Raw genomic sequence first — 18,328 nt, 5'->3', positions numbered from 1 at the left:
GGATAAAACACTCCTCACACGCCCTGCGTGACTGCTGCCCCTGCTGCCCCAGCTCCTCTGCATCCCAGGGCAAGTGCAGAGTGAAATCCCATTGCTCCAGAGGCTGGAAATCCTTTGGATCTCAGGGGCACAGGACTGGCTGGTACAGCCTTTGTGCTGAGGGGCTCGGTGTGCCCTCCAGACAGGGCTGACGAGGGGGGATCTTGTTCTGCACCAGAAGGAATTCCCAGCTCTGGGGCTGGGCAGGGAGGGCTCAATGCCACTGCAGAGGCATCCAAGAGTTCAGGGAAACTGAGGCACAGAAGGTTTAACTTGCTTACCCAAAGCCACCCAACAGGAGGAGTGTTCTGCATCTCCATGAATATCCCATCTATCCCTGCCCTCTGGCACTGAGAAGCCATTCCCCTTGTCCTGTCCCTCCATCCCTTGTCCCCAGTCCCTCTCCAGCTCTCCTGGAGCCCCTTTAGGCCCTGGAAAGGGCTCTCAGGTCTCCCTGGAGCCTTCTCTTCTCCAGGTGAACCCCCCCAGCTCTCCCAGCCTGGCTCCAGAGCAGAGGGGCTCCAGCCCTCAGAGCAGCTCCGTGGCCTCCTCTGGATCTGCTCCAACAGCTCCACGTCCTGCTGATGTTGGTGGAGGCAGCTCTGCAGGTGGGGAGGGGAGAAAGGAGGGAGAAACAAGGGGATGCTTTGTGTCTCTGCCTACGGGAGCAGGGAGTGCTTTTAAGGACAGAGCTGGGAGGGAGTTCTCTTTCTTCTCCTCCCCTTTCTTCCTCCCTTCTCCCCTTCCTTTGCTGTCACCCCACAGCTCTGGGGCACTGCAGGTGACCTTTCAGACAGGCTCTTTCCTGAAATCCCAGTGGAGCCTCCAAACCTACCAGCACGGGGAGAAACCACTGGAGGCAACTCAGCTCCCGATCTTCTTCGAGGATTACACTCTGCAGGAGAGCTGCTCCTGCTCTCCTCTTCTGAGGGAATTGCAGGCTGCCTCCAGCCTCCTGCCAATAACTGGGATTTGTAGACAGAGGATGACTTTAGCCAAGTTTGCTTCCACTTTTGGTGTAGATTTATTATTTCAAAGTGGTTCAATTGAGATTTTATCACAGAAGGACAGAGACGAGCATGCAGAGGTGGGTACTATATCTATCCAATTAATGAGATTAGTCCTATTGATTTTAATGGGAGAGAGTCACTGGCTGGAGATGAAACAGCAGCTTATTTATCTACTGGATCACATCCAGACAATGCAGCATCTTGCAGGATCTGGCCCTTAAATCTCACAACTAACTACATACAGTCAGTGCAGGAATCCTTTAGTACTGCTGGTCTGGAGATGATGTTGGAGGTTTTATTGCTATTATTTTGGCAGAGTGCCCAAGAGGGAACAGTGTGATTAATATTCAGGGAACAAATCCAGGGGTAATGGTCCCCATGAGCCCCGGGCCAGGGAAGATGATGGCTTTGGTTTTCTGGGTACCCAGGTGGAACTGCTGATTCCTGAGCTGCCCTTTGGATCTGCTGCCAGGAGCAGCCAGGGCTGGCTTGGTGGGCCTGGAAATAACGATTGCTTACACACCCAGCTTATCAGTTTGCTGACAGGGACCATTAACCTGTTTGTGCAGGAGCAGTGCTGGCCCCGGGGTCCTGCCTTCCCAGGGGGTGCAGATGTGACCTCATGGATCACAGAATGGTTGGAAGGGACCTTAAAGCCCATCCAGTCCCACCCCCTGCCATGGGCAGGGACACCTCCCACAAGCCCAGGTTGCTCCAAGCCCCCTCCAACCTGGCCTTGGACACTTCCAGGCATGGGGCAGCCACAGCTGCTCTGGGAAACCTGTGCCAGGGCCTCCCTACCCTCACAGGGAAGGATTCCTTCCCAATCTCCCATCTATCCCTGCCCTCTGGCACTGGGAAGCCATTCCCCTTGTCCTGTCCCTCCAGGCGCTTGTCCCAAGTCCCTCTCCAGCTCTCCTGAAGCTTCCTCAGGCCCTGCAAGGGGCTCTCAGGTCTCCCTGGATCCTCCTTTCCTCCAGATGAGCACCCCCAGCTCTCCCAGCCTGGCTCCAGAGCAGAGGGGCTCCAGCCCTCAGAGCAGCTCCGTGGCCTCCTCTGGATCTGCTCCAACAGCTCCATGTGCTTGTGTTGGGGGCCCCAGAGCTGCAGGTGGGGTCTCACCTGAGCAGGGCAGAGGGGCAGAATCCCACCCTTGACCTGCCGCCCGCTCTCTGTTGATCCAGCCCAGGGTGTGGTTGTTTTTCTCCCTGCTTTGCATCCCTGGTACCTCATGCCCGGCCAGGAGCCTGTTTGCATTCCAAAAACTGTGCTTTGAGCCCAAAGCCGAGCTCAGGTTGCCCCCGTCCCAGGAGACACCCGAGCTGTGCCAGGCGGGTCCCTCGTCCCTGTCCGGGACAGCAGGACACGGATCCAGGGAGCCCCCAGGGCAGTGCCAGGGGTGGTGCCCGCTCCAGGTGCCCCGAGCGCCCCCGCCCCGCTCCCCTGGGCTGGCGGGATGTGGCAGCACTTGGCAGCGTCTGGTGCCCTCCCCTGGCCCCGTGTCGCACTGCTCGTGCCCGATGTCCTTGTCCTGCCACCCCTGCCCCGGGCTCGGGGCTTTCCAGCAGAGCCGAGAGAGGAAAGTTGCTCCTTGCCCTGAAACTGAAGTACCTGCGGGCTTTTCACCTTTGTGACCAGTTCAGGACCCTTGAGAGCCCACTCCTCGTTACATTTCTCTCCTCCAACTTTTTTTATTTCATTACCTCTTTCACCTCCATGTCTTGGTTTAAACCCACCCTCTTTTAACTGAGGCGAAGATCCGGGTTTTTTTAGGAAACAGCCTCCTGACACCCCTCCCACGGGTGCTGCCTGGAGCAGCAGAGAGGCCCCAATCTCCCTGTCAGACACTCCCTACCAGACATGATTACGTTGTAGGGCACACAGAGCTATTCCTGAGGGAAGGGATCCATCCTGCCCCTTGCTCCTGGCCCTGGAGCTGTTCTCAGATCCATCAGTGCCTCCAGAACAAGTTTGAATTCAGCTCCATCAGCACTTCTGTGCCAGGGAGACAATCAGGAGAAACTTCTCTGGGGTGGGACATTCCATCTTCTGAACAGGATTGATTTCTAACTGATATGGTTGAGAAAAACTTCCCAAAGAGGAGGATTTCCTGTGGTCACTCGTGATGGCTCTTCTGTTCCATCTCCTGTAGCCATTTGGAGGTGGACAGGAGGCAGGACACTGGCTTTTAAGGGGACACTGACAGTTTGCAAGTTTTTTAACTAAAATGTCTCTCAATTTGTAGTTTTCAACCCTTTTTGGTTGGTTCCCTGTGGGAAAGCAGGAGTCAGAACAGACAGTCCTTTTCATATACATAGGATCCCGGAATATCCTGAGCTGGAAGGGACTCACAGGGATCATCCAGCCCAACCCCTGGCCCTGCCCAGACACCCCAACCATCCCACCCTGTCCCTCAGAGCGTTGTCCAAACGCTCCTGGAGCTCTGGCAGCCTTGGGGCCGTGCCCACTGCCCTGGGGAGCCTGGGCAGTGCCCCAGCACCCTGTGGGGGAAGAACCTTTCCCTGAGATCCATCCCAACCCCCTGGCACAGCTCCAGCCCTTCCCTGGGTCCTGTCCCTGGTCCCAGGGCAGGGAGGAATCTGAGGAACAATTCATGTTCCCCCAGTGAGGGCAGAAACAAGCCCTGAACCAGCTGAATGACCTGGAGGGACCTTGCTGGTCCTTGGTACTTTGTAAATAAATGTTCAGTCGCTGCCTCAAGGGAACAGGGCCGAGTTTTTAGGTCTGAGCAGGAGCTGCTTTGGGGCTGTTGGAGGTGCAGACCCTGCATGACAAGGTGCTGAACCTGCTCTTCTGGGACGTGTAAAATCTTTCCACAGCAATGGAAAAAGGACAGCTCCTCTCTCAGCTGTGCAGCTCCCAGCAGAGTCAGCTCCCGTGGGAATACAATCAATCCTTCTTGAGCAGGAGTTCAGAAAGGGAGAGCAAAATTTTGGTATTTTCTTTGAGTGCAATAAGCCAACGTGGTCTTACATTATTCATTGGATCCTCCTGGCAGTGCACACCACGCAGGAGATCAGGCCACACTCTGCTCTACCTTCTGACTCTGCCTATGCAAGGGGAATAATGATGAGACTTGTAAATGTTAAAAAAGGGATGTCTTACCACTAATTAAACCTATTTATCTTTCACAGCTAGAGCAGTTAACAGCCCAATAAAAGGTATCACTGTGAAACAGTGTGTTTATTTATCAAATGATTTCCTCCATGTAACGGCCTCTCCTTTCCAAATTCTGTGATGAAAGAGCAGATGGCACATGAAGATAAAAAAAGCCTGACTGTTGCCCTGGATGTGATCTCAGAAGTGAGGCAGCTCAGCTGAACATCACCATTAATATTTGAGGGGAGAGCAGGGCTCTGTGAGGACATGGGGCTGCCTCCTGCACAGTGGGACTGTGGGAATCATGGGATGGCAGGGGTTGGAAGGGATCTTTAAAGCCCATCTCATCCCAGTCAGGGCAGGGACACCTTCCACTAGCCCAGGTGGCTCCAAGCCCCGTCCAACCTGGCCTTGGACACTTCCAGAGATGGGGCAGCCACAGCTTCTCTGGGAAGTCCATCCCGGTCCCTCCCCACCCTCACAGGGAAGAATTTCTTCCCAATATCCCGTGTAAGGCTGCTCTCCTGAGGGCAGGGCTGTTCCCCTGAGGTGTCTCAGCTGGACAGGCAGCCCCACACCAGCTGTGCAGTCAAGGGATCACCAAAAAGTGAAGGGACACAAGAGTCACCTACATATGTCACAACACACATCTGGGTCCTCCCCACAACAGCTGTGAAGTCACGGAAAGGTGAAATGAGGTTGCCCCACATGTTCAGGTGTCCAAAACTGTGGAACCTGGCTTGGGAACAATGGGAGCAACTGCTCCAGCCCATCCAGGTCCATGCTCGTGTCCTGGCACACAGGGCTCGGTGTCCTGTCACCACAGCCCCTTCTCCTGTCTCCCCAAATTCAAGTGTCCAAGGCCATGAGGCTTGTTGCAGGTCTTTCCAAGGACGTGGAAACAACAACATGTGACTCCAAGAGCCCGGAGCAGAGGTGACCTCCTGTGACAAAAGTGCTGACTGAGGCAGCAGCGTGGCTGCATTGTCACCTTTGTCATTCTGCATCCCCACCCCAGAGCTCCAGGGGAAGGCCAGGCAGGACTCGAGTCAGCAGATGAAAGGGGCTGCTCTGTTCCCTTTGTGCCAGCATTCTCCACTCTGCTGTTTTTTTCCAAGGACACAAGTTTCTGAGAGATGAAAGTGGAGACTTCCCAATCATCCATGAGGCCTGGAGGGGACTGGCTGTTTGCTGCAATGTTCCCGCTGACGTGGGCTGGAAAGGGGGTCCAGAGGGAGAAGGAGATGAAATGAAAGGCAGTGCTGGGGAGCAGGAAAGAGCTGCAGAGTCCCTGGGGAAGCAGAGGAGCTGAAAGGAATGAGAGGAGGGAGCCATGGAGGGAGAGCTGGATGTTCCAGAGAGCCTGGACTGTGGCGTCAGGAGCAGTGGGGTGTTCAGGGTGGACATGGAAGAGGCTTTGGGAAGTTCAGTGTCTGAAACAAAGGGTAAAAGCCAGTCTGGAGGGATCCTGAAGGATCAGAAAGGATGGGAATGCAGGCAGTGACTGATGATTTTTAGGTAAAAGGAGGCAGGAGAGTGTTTCTCCTGAGTGGCCTGGGACCAGCTGCCATGCTGCCACTCCAGTCCTGCCCAAGGACTGCCAGAAGGTAAAACCAAAAGACTAAAGCTGCTGCAGGTACAACCAGGCCCTGCTGGAGAGGGGAACAGAGGTGTGGCGTGTTTCCCTGGCTGGGAGGTCTCACCAGGACCATCCCTTTGAGTACACAGAGGTGACCTTTCAGTCCCTGAGCCCCTGGCCCAGCCAGTCTGAAAAACCTGCCTTGGTTCGTGAGGATCCAGTGGCCTCTGCCCACACGAAAGCAAGTGGCTGGAAAACCAGGAACACACTGTTTTCAGAGAACATAAATTTGTCTGCTCTTATTTATCCAGGGTGTTGATCTTCAAACCTCAAGAATCACACTGGTTCCTTACCACGAAGCTGCTAATCCTTACGGAGTGCCTGGGAATTACCTGTCTGTACAAGTGTGATACCACAGGATCATTGTAACAGCAACTTAATGCAAATGCTGGGATTTCTTCTGATAAGGTTCACCTTCCCTGTCCAGGCTTTTTTTTTTTTCTTTCTGCAAGAAAAGACTGCATTTACCTCAGGGTGTCATTTTCTGGAGATGGGTTTTGTCGTTTGTTATGCTGTTAAACTCCACACTGATCTGGTGTCAAATTCTTGTCTCTCTTGAGATCACAACCATGGCAAACTTGACACAGCTCTCAAGGCTCTTGTCAAAATCCGTCTGGACTTTTTGTGCTTAAACTGAGTGTTCCAAATACTGACTTTGTTCCTAGAAAGAGAAAAAGAAAGAAAAAAAGAAAGAAAGGAAGAACAAACTTCTTCGTTCTACATTGAAGGAACATATCAGGAAATGGAGACTGCCTTGATTACAGATACTATGAATGAGAGGTTTTAAATATTCCAGCTGAATCTCGGGCTCCGAAGGCAGCCTGGGTCTCTGGAGGTGCAGGAGGGGGTTATACACCACTCACCACCTTATTTTCAAGGGATGTGTCAGATATTTTCATGAACTGTGCAGGCCTGATCCTTGTGCTGGTTCCAGATGGCTGTGGGATGACACAACCTCAAGAGCAAAGGACTGGCAGTGGAATTGCATCTCTGGGGAGAAGGACTTGGGGGTGTTGGTGGACTTGCCCACGTGTGTTGACAGCCCAGAAACCAACCATGGCCGGGGCTGAATTGTCATCAGCAGGTCAAGGAGGGGATTCTGCCCCTCTGCTCTGCCCTCATGAGACCCCCCTGCAGAGCTGCCTCCAGCCCTGGGGAACAACAGCACAAGGACGTGGAGCTGCTGGAGAGAGTCCAGAGAGGCCACAGAGCTGCTCCAGGGGTGGAGCCCCTCTGCTCTGGAGCCAGGCTGGGAGAGCTGGGGGGGTTCACCTGGAGAAGAGAAGGCTCTGAGGAGACCTGAGAGCCCCTTGCAGGGCCTAAAGGGGCTCCAGGAGAGCTGGAGAGGGACTGGGGACAAGGGATGGAGGGACAGGACAAGGGGGAACAGTTTTAAACAAAAGAGGAGAGATTTAGATATGATATTGGGATGGAATTCTTCCCTGCGAGGGTGGGGAAGGACTGGGATTGACTTCCCAGAGAAGCTGTGGCTGCCCCATCCCTGGAAGTGTCCAAGGCCAGGTTGGATGGGGTTTGGAGCAACCTGGGCTAGTGGAAGGTGGGCTGGAATGGAAATGTGCTTTAAGTTCCCTTCCAACCCAAACCATTCCATGCTCTGATGAAATTCCCTGACCACTGGCTGTGATTCCAGCAGCATTTCCATCCTGGCCAGGCTGCATCTTGGCTCAGCTTGCAGCAGACAAATGTGCAGTGACAATGAGAGCAGGGTTGTGTTGGGCACCAATCCATGGAACAACAGAGGAACCAGCAGCTGCTCCAGCCCCACCACTGGAGGTACATTTTTCCTGCAGAACCTCCCAGCAGAGATCTGGGGGGCCTGGAGGGATGATGTCTGTCAGGATGGAAGGTGTATGAGGTAGGGGAGAAAGCTTTGAGCCTCCTCTCACATTCATGAGGTTCCTGTCACTATAAATCTGCTTTCAGAAGCAGCTGATGACACAAAGCCCATCCAAAGGCAAACACAGGTTGCTGCAGGATTTCCTGAGCTTTTCTCTCCGTGCTGACACTCCAGACTGCGCAAACTTCTGTCCACCACAACCATTTCAACACTTCCAGTTCCTCCTGGGGGTGAAGTCGAGGTGGAGGTGCTGAAACTGGCCCTTTGCCCTTCCTGCAGAACGAGACACTTCTGCTGATGGAATAAACTCATTCTTTACACCTGGGCTGGCTTTGGCCTCTGCTCCACCCTGGGCTCAGGATCAGGGAAGTGAGTGGAAGGAATCTGTCCTTGAAGGGCTCATGTTCAGCTCACAGTGTACATGGAATCCCAGACTGGTTTGGGTTGGGAAGGACCTTAAAGCCCATCCAGTCCCACCCCGTGCCATGGGCAGGGACACCTCCCACTAGCCCAGGTTGCTCCAAGCCCCGTCCAACCTGGCCTTGGACACTTCCAGGGATGGGGCAGCCACAGCTTCTCTGGGCAACCTGTGCCAAGGCCTCCCCACCCTCCTTGTAAAAAAACTTCCTTATATTCAGTCAGCCTTCTTTTAGTTACATGAGCTTAGGAACTCATCCCTTGGGACAATGGAAACCAGTTTGGATCCCATAAAGGCAAAGGCATCTTCCCTCTTTGCCTGCCCAGGAAACAACCTGATGAATAATATCCCATATCCCAGCGAAGTTCCACAGAAACCTGCTGAGACAAGGCTCTGAGCAGGTTACAAGCAGGGAGAAGGTGAGATGAACCTGTGATAATTGGTGTAAAAGTGCCTTGCTGACCCCTTGTTCTGATTCGATTCATTACCCACAGGGTGTGACACTGTATCTGCACCCCCATCTGCCTGGCTCAGTACAACAGAACATTCATCAGCTTGACTGAGAAAAGCTTTTAGAAATTCTCATAATTCAATTAGACCATCAAAAAGATGATCTAATCATGTCAGTTCAATTATTCAGACTAGGGCAAGCCGAGATCTTTCATGTTACCTAAACTGTGCCAGACCTCCAGGAGCAATCTGCTCATCCAAGGAGGAGATTCAGCCAGACTTAATTCTTGCTTTTCAATTTAATTAGTGGGGCTTTTTTATAAGAAAATTCTCTGAGTCTGATCTCATAGAGTCATAGATTCACTAAGGTTGGAAAGGACCTCCAAGATCGAGTCCTTTGACTGAACCACCAACCCACTAAACCGTGTCATGAAGGGCCACTTCCACTTGTTTTTTGAACACTTCCAGGGATGGTGATTCCAGCACTGCCCTGGGCAGCCTGTGCCAATGCCTGGCCACTCTTTCAGCGAGGAAATTTTTAGAATATTGAAGAATATTAATCAGAAGGTACAAAGGTGTCCTGGACACCACAGGGTAGGAGCAGATGTGGTGTGGGCTGGAGTTCCTGCAGGGGGGGATTCACACAACAGTGTTTAACATCAGACCTGGGCACAGAATCCATGGAGCTGCCTCTTGGCAGAGGCCCCTTTGTCCACTTCTTCTTGGCATTGTGAGATTTCCTAGTGGTGATGCCTCTGTGCTCCCTTTTACTGCTGTTCCTGCTCATTTTTAGCTTCTCCATCCTCATGGCATTCTACTGTCCTTCCACACAACCCAAAAAACCCAAATGCAAGACAGAATTATCCTTTTTCCCAGGGTTTTCATTTGCTTGTCTGGCAATTCAAATGTTTATAACACAGGGCTAAAAAAAGAGGGGTATTTTCTGCACCGGTAAAGCTGTTTCTGCTCACTCTCCTACAGCCTTTGATCATAAATAAAACAGTGGTGTGAGTCATCCTGGACATAGAAGGTGTTGAGATTTTGGCTGTAAGGCCAGTTAGGAAGTTAAAATTATGGTGGAAGACCCTCAGCTTGGTGATGGACACAGAATGAAGTGATTTTGCTCATTTCTTCACGAGGAAAAGAAAACCTGATGTAGTTTTATAGCATCTCCTGGCCAGAACATGCTGCTGAAACCATCCATGTTTTGAAGAATTGTTTTGTTGTTCTTGTTCCAGGATGATTATTTGGGCAGAATAAAGGGAAAGAAAAGAGCCAAGAAGACACTGAAATATCAGGTGTCCTGATGACCTTCAACTGGCAGCAACATCTGGGCCAAAATCCTGATTCCAGCTCTGCAGAAGGAAAGGCAACAGATGAACGTGGTGGGTGATGGAAATGATCTGTGACAATCACAGAATCATGGAATATCCTGAGCTGGAAGGGATCCACAAGGATCATCCAGTCCAACCCCTGCCCTGCACAGACACCCCAACAATCCCACCCTGTCCCTCAGAGCGTTGTCCAAACGCTCCTGGAGCTCTGGCAGCCTTGGGGCCGTGCCCACTGCCCTGGGGAGCCTGGGCAGTGCCCCAGCACCCTGTGGGGGAAGAACCTTTCCCTGAGATCCATCCCAAACCTCCCCTGACTCAGTGGCAATGGGGTCAGTGGAGTCACTGGGAGACCAGGATGTGCAGATCCTCTTGTAACCCTTCCCCTGTTCTGTGGGAGGACCTGAGATCTGGCTTTTAGCAAATCCTTTTCCCCAGCCCTGCTGTCCCACTCCTCACTCTCACCTTCACCCTGGTCTCCCATCAATCCCACACTTTGTGGTGAATTAACACCCAGCTCTCCTCAGGGGCTTGGGTTCTTCCCAAAGCTCTCACCCAGAGCAAGGTGTCACTGCTCTTCCCTTGGAACTGCCCTGCAGTCAGTAAATACAGTCTGAAAACAAAACCAGTGCCACCAGTGGGTGAAGAGCCTTTCAACCTGAAACCTCACCCTGAAGCCACCCCAGAGACACAGAGAGTTCAGCCCTGACCAAACAGAGCTCTGGGCACACTCCTTGCCCTGCTCTTGGCCGTTGTTCTTGGGCAGGTCCCAGTGACAGGACCCAAGGAGGAGGGACATCCCAGAGCCAGCTGGAGGAGGCTCTGCTTATCCTCCTCTTTGCTCACGTAGTATCTGAGAGTTCCCAAAGCCTCTCACTCCAGCAAAACAAATAAATGACACTGAAGGAATCCTGAAGAACACAGAACATGGCAACCACTGGCTGGGTCCTCCCCACAGGATGTAAATCCACTCAATCTGTGGATCCACGACACCACATGGGCATCTTTGCTGCCCCTGCTTCATTGCAGGGACCACTGAGGAGGAGATGGAGGCTCAAAGTTGCTCACATAAGGGTGCTGTGATGGTTAAAGCTGTGTGGTTAAAGAGCTTCACGGTGAAAAATCCTCTCAGGGGTTAGAAATCAGCCACAGAATCATTGTGGGGTCACAGAATGGTTTGGCTTGGAAGGGTCCTGAAGGATCACCTCAGTCCAACCCCCTGGACAGGGTCACCTTCCACTAGCCCAGGTTGCTCCAAGCGCCCTCCAACCTGGCCTTGGACACTCCCAGGGATGGGGCAGCCACAGCTTCTCTGGGAAACCTGTGCCAGTGCCTCACCACCCTCACAGCCAGGAATTCCTTCTCAATATCCCATTGAAATCTCCACTTTTCCAGTTTGAAGCCATTCCCCCTTGTCCTGTCCCTCCATCCCTTGTCCCCAGTCCCTCTCCAGCTCTCCTGGAGCCTCTTTAGGCCCTGGAAGGGCTCTCAGGTCTCCCTGGAGCCTTCTCTCCTCCAGGCTGAACAGCCTGAACTCTCCTAGCCTGTTTTCAAGAGATAATCAAGAGATAAAACCCTGAAATACAGAAATAGGAGGCAAACTTTCAGCATGGAAAGAGATTAACAGCTCTATAGCCAATGATTCAGGCAAGAGAGAGAATTACTGAATGTATTTAGTGAGGATCTATAAAAGACAGTGAAAATACCAGAAAATTAAGGCTTACAGAAAATTATTTAGATGTGAGAGAATTTTGAATGGTCCCAGATAGGAGAGGATTTTGAGGAACTTTGAAAGGACAGGAAAAAAAATATCGGCTGGGCAATAGGATGGCAGATTAAAGTCAGTGCAATGTGATCCATATGGGAAGGAAGAGTTTGAAGTATTCCTGGTCTTCATGCATTGGAAATCAACTTAAAGGCCTTGGTGTCACTGCAAAGAGCTCATTAAGAAGCATCTGCTCAGCAAAGTGCTCTGACCATAAAAGCAAGATATTTAAATATAGGGTTTATGTAATGATGAAAATATTATAAAGCCATATCTTACAGTAGTGAGGACACCTCCTCATCTTAACCAGTGGGTTCAATCAGCTCTGTTCCCCTCATTTGGAAAATGTAAATCAAGTTCAAAGAGTGCAAGAAGAAATGCTAAAGACTTGGAAGATTTCCATATGAAAAGAGCCTGCTTGGACTGTTCCAGCTTTAGACAAGACTTTTCTAATGGCAAAAGCTGAATTTCATTCACTAATGAATGGGATGGGATATTTCAAAAATGATCTTCCAAAATACTCTCCTACAAGAATAAGAAGGAGACACGGAGATAAATTCAAATAACCCTTTTATGTCGAGTACCATCAGAACTCAGATGAAGCACTTTTGATCTGGAAACTCATTAGTGCAGTAATTTGTGCCCAAGAACTCACTGAGCTTCCAGGAAGAGTTTCCTCCTCCTCCCCTGGACACTTGGCACAAAGATAATGCCAGTTTTCCCAAGTTCTGGTTGAATTCTCAGTCCTCTGGGAGAGTCCAAGGTTACTTTTTGAGCCAGAGCTCACCCTTGTAATGTACCAGTGAAACTGGGGTTTTAGATAGCCCATTTCCTTCAGGAAACATGCAGAAAAGCTCTGTAATATCACCTCTAGTAAGCCTGGGTTGCTCTTCCCCACCTGTCAGTTTAGGCCCTGATGGAACAGTTAAAGCCTGTAAAATTCAGTTCACATGCACGTCTTTATTTCCAGCAGCTCCAGGTCATTCCCTCGCCTCCAACTGCTCCTTTAAAAACCTAAAGTAAAATCCCATGGCATTCCAACTCCAGATACAACCCTGTGCCTGAGGGCAGAGCCAAACAACCCCTTAAAACCCCTCGAGGGAAGCCCAGTGGTCACTGCAGGTTCTGCAGGGACACCTCTGTTACACTGCAGATAGTCTCAAGTCTAAATGCTGGGTCTTAGGAGTGAGCTTAAGGCCAGATTTAGGGCAAATTAGTACATTTGAGATCTACCCCAAATATCCCCTGCATTTAAAGGGTGTTCCAGCAAATACCTGTGGCACAAGGAGCCAGCTCAGCTGGGGTGACCATGGGGAAGGTGTGGACACTCCCAGGGACATCAGCAATGTCAGAGGGCCCCAAATGCTGCCCGGAAATCCTCAGAATTTCCATTTTAAGGTGGTCAAAGTTCAGCTTCTCTTCCAGAGCCACGTGAATCCCAGAAAAGCTCTGAAACTCAGGTGTTCCCAAAAGCAACCAGCTGAGGAAGAGCATACACAGCAATGAGAATTCCTTGTGCTGGGATTGCTCCAGAGCTCCAAGGGGATGGGTAAAGGCTGTGATGGGGACTGGAGGGTTACACAGGAAAGTCTCAACTGCTACAATTTGCACCAAAACTCATCAACCCCTAAAAGAATCTTCTGTTTTGCAGATTTTCCCATGTTGTTCCTACACAACCCTCAGGAATTTGTACCGGAGATTTTAATTCTCACGGAGAAATCCACCACTCCCAGGATCACAGAGCTACCCTGACAACACATTTCAAACTCAATTTTCCTCCCTGCCAATCTACTGGCTGCAAAAGCCACTCTCCTTCCCAGAAGGAATTCCCAAGCCCTTCTGGTGAGGGGATTTTGCATTTGGGTTTGGTTTTGTTGTTGTTGTTTTGATTTGTTCGGGGGTTTTTTGTTTTGCAGGACACACACTCATTGCCAAGGCACTGAAAACCCCCCTCAACAGTGCAATTTCAGTATTTCTGCTGAAAGCAAGGAAGATCATCTTGGAAAAACTCACCAGGGGACGTCCTAAGGCCCTGCAGGAGCTTCATCTGCAGTGTGGCTGTGGAGAAGAAACTTAGTGTGTCATCCAGCTTTTATAGAATCAAGGAATGGTTTGGGTTGGAAGGGACCTCAAAGATCATTTCATCCCACCCCTGCCATGGGCAGGGACACCTTCCACTAGCCCAGATTGCTCCAAGCCCCCTCCAGCCTGGCCTTGGACACTTTCAGAGATCCAGGGGCAGCCACAGCTTCTCTGGGAAACCTGTGCCAGGGCCTCCCCACCCTCACAGCCAGGAATTCCTTCCCAATGTCCCATCGAAATCTCCACTTTTCCAGTTTGAAGCCATTCCCCCTTGTCCTGTCCCTCCATCCCTTGTCCCCAGTCCTTCTCCAGCTCTCCTGGAGCCCCTTTAGGCCCTGGAAGGGCTCTCAGGTCTCCCTGGAGCCTTCTCTCCTCCAGGTGAGCACCCCCGGCTCTCCCAGCTTTGAGTTCCCAACAAACTGTTCCCGGAGCCGATAAAACAAACTGGGCAACATTCACAGCCATTTTATGCTGCAATGTTTGAAGTTGCCACAGTTTCCATGTATTTCAACATTTTCACACATGCAGGGAAGAACCATTTTCTGTTGTTAACATGAAGAGAAATTATCATGAAGCAGAAGAATGCCCATTAAACATTTCCATCTGGGTGTTATGGGAAACCAGCCTGGCACAGGAGCCACTCCCTTTGCCTTGTCCCAGAGTGTGTGGCTGTGTTCTGGCACCTTTAACAGATGAAATCATGAATTGAATTATTATCAGAGTATTAAAGGTTATCTAAATATTAGAACTTAAATATTATCTGAGCTTAGAAAACCAAAAGTTCACTCAGTGAAACTGAGTTTCAAACCAGGGAAGGGGAGCCACCAATCTCAGATGAGGACCTTGCTGGGAACTCCTGCTGAGGACACTTGTGCCACCAAATTATCTCTCTTTTAATGCATCAGGTTTTCAAAGTTTTCAAAGCAATGCTGGTAAATTCTACCTATCTGATACTTTCTCTGTGACTTTTTAAAGCTTTCAGAAGTTGTTTTTGAGCACTTGGTGCCACCCAACAAAGCTGTGGTTTGAAATGTTTAGTGCGCTAAGAAAACACCCACGTGGAAATTGAAATGTCTCTTTCCTTGGAAATTCTGTAACTTCCAACTCAATTTTCACTCCAGTGTGGAGTGAAATGTCATATTTAGAAATTCAGCACAAAAATGAGATGTTTAAGAAGTTTTTAAAAGTTAGTTGAAACACCCTGTTGTCATTTTGACAGGCCTCTCTGAGATTCTTATTGTCATTTATTACATCAGGTAATAATTTGCACAGTAAAAATTATTTTGAAAGCAGAAATGGAAATGTGAAGCTCCTGTCATTTGGAAATGGAACATTTCAGCCTTATTTGCATGTTTGACTTCTCATTTGGAATATAACAGGCAGGAACCAACACAATTGTGCTGCAAGCTTGGATTTCCAAAAAGCATCATTTTTTTTTCAGAGGAAATTGTGTGAAAATGATGCCCAGCTACAGCAGGACTTGGTGCTGACTCATTCCTGGCCTCATCCCACTTGGAGACTCCTGCAATCCTTTGTCTTATCTTTGCTGTCACCTCATAAAAGGGGTATAAACCCTCCTTGGAGTCAGGGAGGGAATGTTCACCTCAGATCGTACATATATTTGGTGTTGGACATTTAGCAATCACCACAGAAGGTCCCAAGGTCTGAGCACCTCCGAGCAGCTCTGAGCTGAATGGGCCTGGGGAACGAAACATCTCTTGGGCTCCACTGGATAATCTGAGGTGCCCTGGGGAGGGGGTGGAGGATTTAATCTGCTCACATCAGGGCTGCTTGCACCTGGATGGATCCCCGATGGAAGAAAACCTAAAAAGACCACTTTAATATTATACATTTCCACTTCCAATTCTTGCTGTTTTATTCAGGCAACTCAGGTGTGACAAAGTTTTTTCAAGCTCGTTGTAGTCACAGCTCTCCTTGTAAGAGCAGCAACCCCTGCTGTCCTGATGGAACAGGTGGAACACAGATGTGCAGCCTGAGAGGATCCTGAACTAGCGATGTTTTCAGCTCAGTTCTTGAAGGGCTCTCCCTGGTGAGGTCTCCCAGCACTGAAACATCAGGGCCAGGAGCGGGACCGCGGCTCTGCTGTGGGCAGCTCCTGGCAGGGGAAAGAGCTGCACATGGAAGAGCTCTTAGTGACCAGGGACAGGACCCGGGGAAGGGCTGGAGCTGTGCTGGAGGGTTGGGATGGATCTCAGGGAAAGGTTCTTCCCCCACAGGGTGCTGGGGCACTGCCCAGGCTCCCCAGGGCAGTGGGCACGGCCCCAAGGCTGCCAGAGCTCCAGGAGCGTTTGGACAACGCTCTGAGGGACAGGATGGGATTGTTGGGGTGTCTGTGCAGGGCCAGGGGTTGGGCTGGATGATGGTGAGACCCCACCTGCAGTTCTGCCTCCAGCTCTGGGGTCCCCAGCAGCAACCCCATGTCCCCAGGAGGGACAGGGACCTTTGGTAGCAAGACCAGAGGAGGCACCGAGATGGTCAGAGGGCTGGAGCAGCTCTGCTGGGAGGAAAGGCTGAGAGAACTGGGATTGTTCAGCCTGGAGAAGAGAAGCTTCAGGGTGACCTTCCAGTACCTCAAGTTACTACAAGAAAGCTGGAGAGAGACTATTTACAAGGGTATGGAGTGCCAGAACAAGGGACAATGGCTTCCCACTGACAGAGAGTAGGTTTAGTTTAGATGGAAAGAAGAAATCCTGCCCTATGAGGGTGGGGAGGGTGGCATTGTTGGGGTATCCTGGGCAGGGCCAGGAGTTGGACCCGATGATCCTTGTGGGTCCCTTCCAGCTGAAGGTATTGTAGGATTCTAAGAAAGGTGTGGCCCTGGTGACAAGTTTACTGAGGAGGAAGGTAATCAACTCACCTGATCTGTTCAGACAGGCAAGTAAGAAGGAGACAGCAGATGCTGAGTGAAGCTGGAGATGCCAAAGACATTCCTGCCACAAGTGTCCTCCTGCCATGCCTAACCCGGAAAAAAGGTCTTTTTTCCTTTATAGAATCACAGAACAGTTTGGGTGGGAAGGGATCTTAAATCTCATCTCATTCCACCCCCTGCCATGGGAAGGGACACCTTCCACTATCCCACACTGCTCCAAGCCCCGTCCAACCTGGCCTTGAACCCTTCCAAGTGTGGGACACCCTTTCCAGTCCTCTGCATTTGGCAAAATATAAACTTAACTTTCCCAGGCCTTTGTGGTGATTAATTCCTGTAAGTTGGCAAAGAGATTTTAGAAAAAATGACTGTTATGAAACTTTGGATCACTAACAATGATCTTGTTCCCCAAAGCACACCAGGAGGTACCCACAGTGTCCCTCATGACTCAGAGCTGGTGATCCCTGGTGTTAGTCCTCCAATGATTTCTGCTGTGTCTGCCACTCCTCACAAGGTTGGCCTTCTCTTTCCTGCTTAACTTTGAAGGGGATTTGGGTTGAAGACAATTTTATGTTACCATCACATCAATGCAGCATCATTCCAGCAGGAATTTCAGGGCTGGGGAGAGAGAGAGAGAGAAGTGGGCAGGAGCACATGCAGAGGTCAGACTGCTCCAGGGATGTCTGCAGGGACATGCAGGGGCTGAAAACCAGGCCATAAACTGCACAGCCCATAACCCATGAGGGCAGTGCCACTGCTACAGTGACATTCACGCTGCTCCCTCCCTGCTTCTTGGAGAAGATCTGTGGAATCCGGAGCTGTTTCTGCCAATGGGAGCAAAAGGGGTGGCAGACTTCCCTTCTCCCTGCAGGGTCACCAGTGGTGTCCCCCAGGGATCAGTGCTGGGCCCAGTCATGTTTAATATCTTTATTGATGATCTGGATGAGGGGATGGAGCGTCCCGTCAGCACATTTGCAGATGACACCAAGCTGGGGGTGTGTTGATGTGCTGGAAGGCAGGAGGGCTCTGCAGAGGGACCTGGACAGGCTGGATCCATGGGCTGATTCCAAGGGGATGGGGTTCAACCAGGCCAAGTGCCAGGTCCTGCACTTTGGCCACAACAACCCCCAGCAGCCCCCCAGGCTGGGGACAGAGTAGCTGGAGAGCAGCCAGACAGGAAGGGAGCTGGGAGTGGGGATGGACAGGGAGCTGAACAGGAGCCAGAGTGTGCCCAGGTGGCCAAGAGGGCCAATGGATGCTGGCCTGGCTGAGGAAGAGTGTGGCAGCAGGACCAGGGCACTGATTCTACCCCTGGACTCAGCGCTGGTGGGGCCACCCCTGGAGTGCTGTGTCCAGTTCTGGGCCCTCAGCTCAGGAAGGACATTGAGGTCCTGGAGCAGGTCCAGAGAAGAGCAACGAGGCTGGAGAAGGGACTGGAGCACAAATGCTGTGAGGAGAGGCTGAGGGAGCTGGGGCTGTTCAGCCTGGAGAAGAGGAGGCTCAGGGGAGACCTCCTCACTCTCTGCAACTCCCTGACAGGAGGGAGGAGCCAGGGGGGGGTCGGGCTCTGCTCCCAGGAACCAGCAGTAGGACAAGAGGGCTGGGTCTTCAGCTGTGCCAGGGGAGGTTTAGGTTGGATATTAGGAAGAAATTCTTTACAAAGAGGCTGATCAGCCATTGGAATGGGCTGCCCAGGGAGGGGGTGGATTCACCATCCCTGGAGGTGTTT

General features: G+C 51.2%; 1 protein-coding gene across 1 annotated transcript in view; it reads left to right on the top strand.

Moving 5' to 3' along the window:
• The first annotated feature begins 5,502 nt into the window (after nt 1–5,502).
• The window catches only part of LOC108509118 (mucin-16-like), a 51,511-nt gene continuing 38,685 nt past the window's right edge, over nt 5,503–18,328 (top strand). Inside the window, exon 1 of the mRNA XM_017838381.1 lies at nt 5,503–5,614. Coding sequence (XP_017693870.1) covers nt 5,503–5,614 — 112 coding nt within the window. The remainder of the gene's footprint in view (nt 5,615–18,328) is intronic.

The sequence above is a fragment of the Lepidothrix coronata genome, unplaced genomic scaffold (genome assembly GCF_001604755.1).
Source record: "Lepidothrix coronata isolate B3197 unplaced genomic scaffold, Lepidothrix_coronata-1.0 Scaffold336, whole genome shotgun sequence".
In the NCBI taxonomy this organism is placed as follows: domain Eukaryota; kingdom Metazoa; phylum Chordata; class Aves; order Passeriformes; family Pipridae; genus Lepidothrix; species Lepidothrix coronata.
Note: the sequence above shows the minus strand (reverse complement) of the source record. Positions and strands in the feature narration are given on the sequence as shown.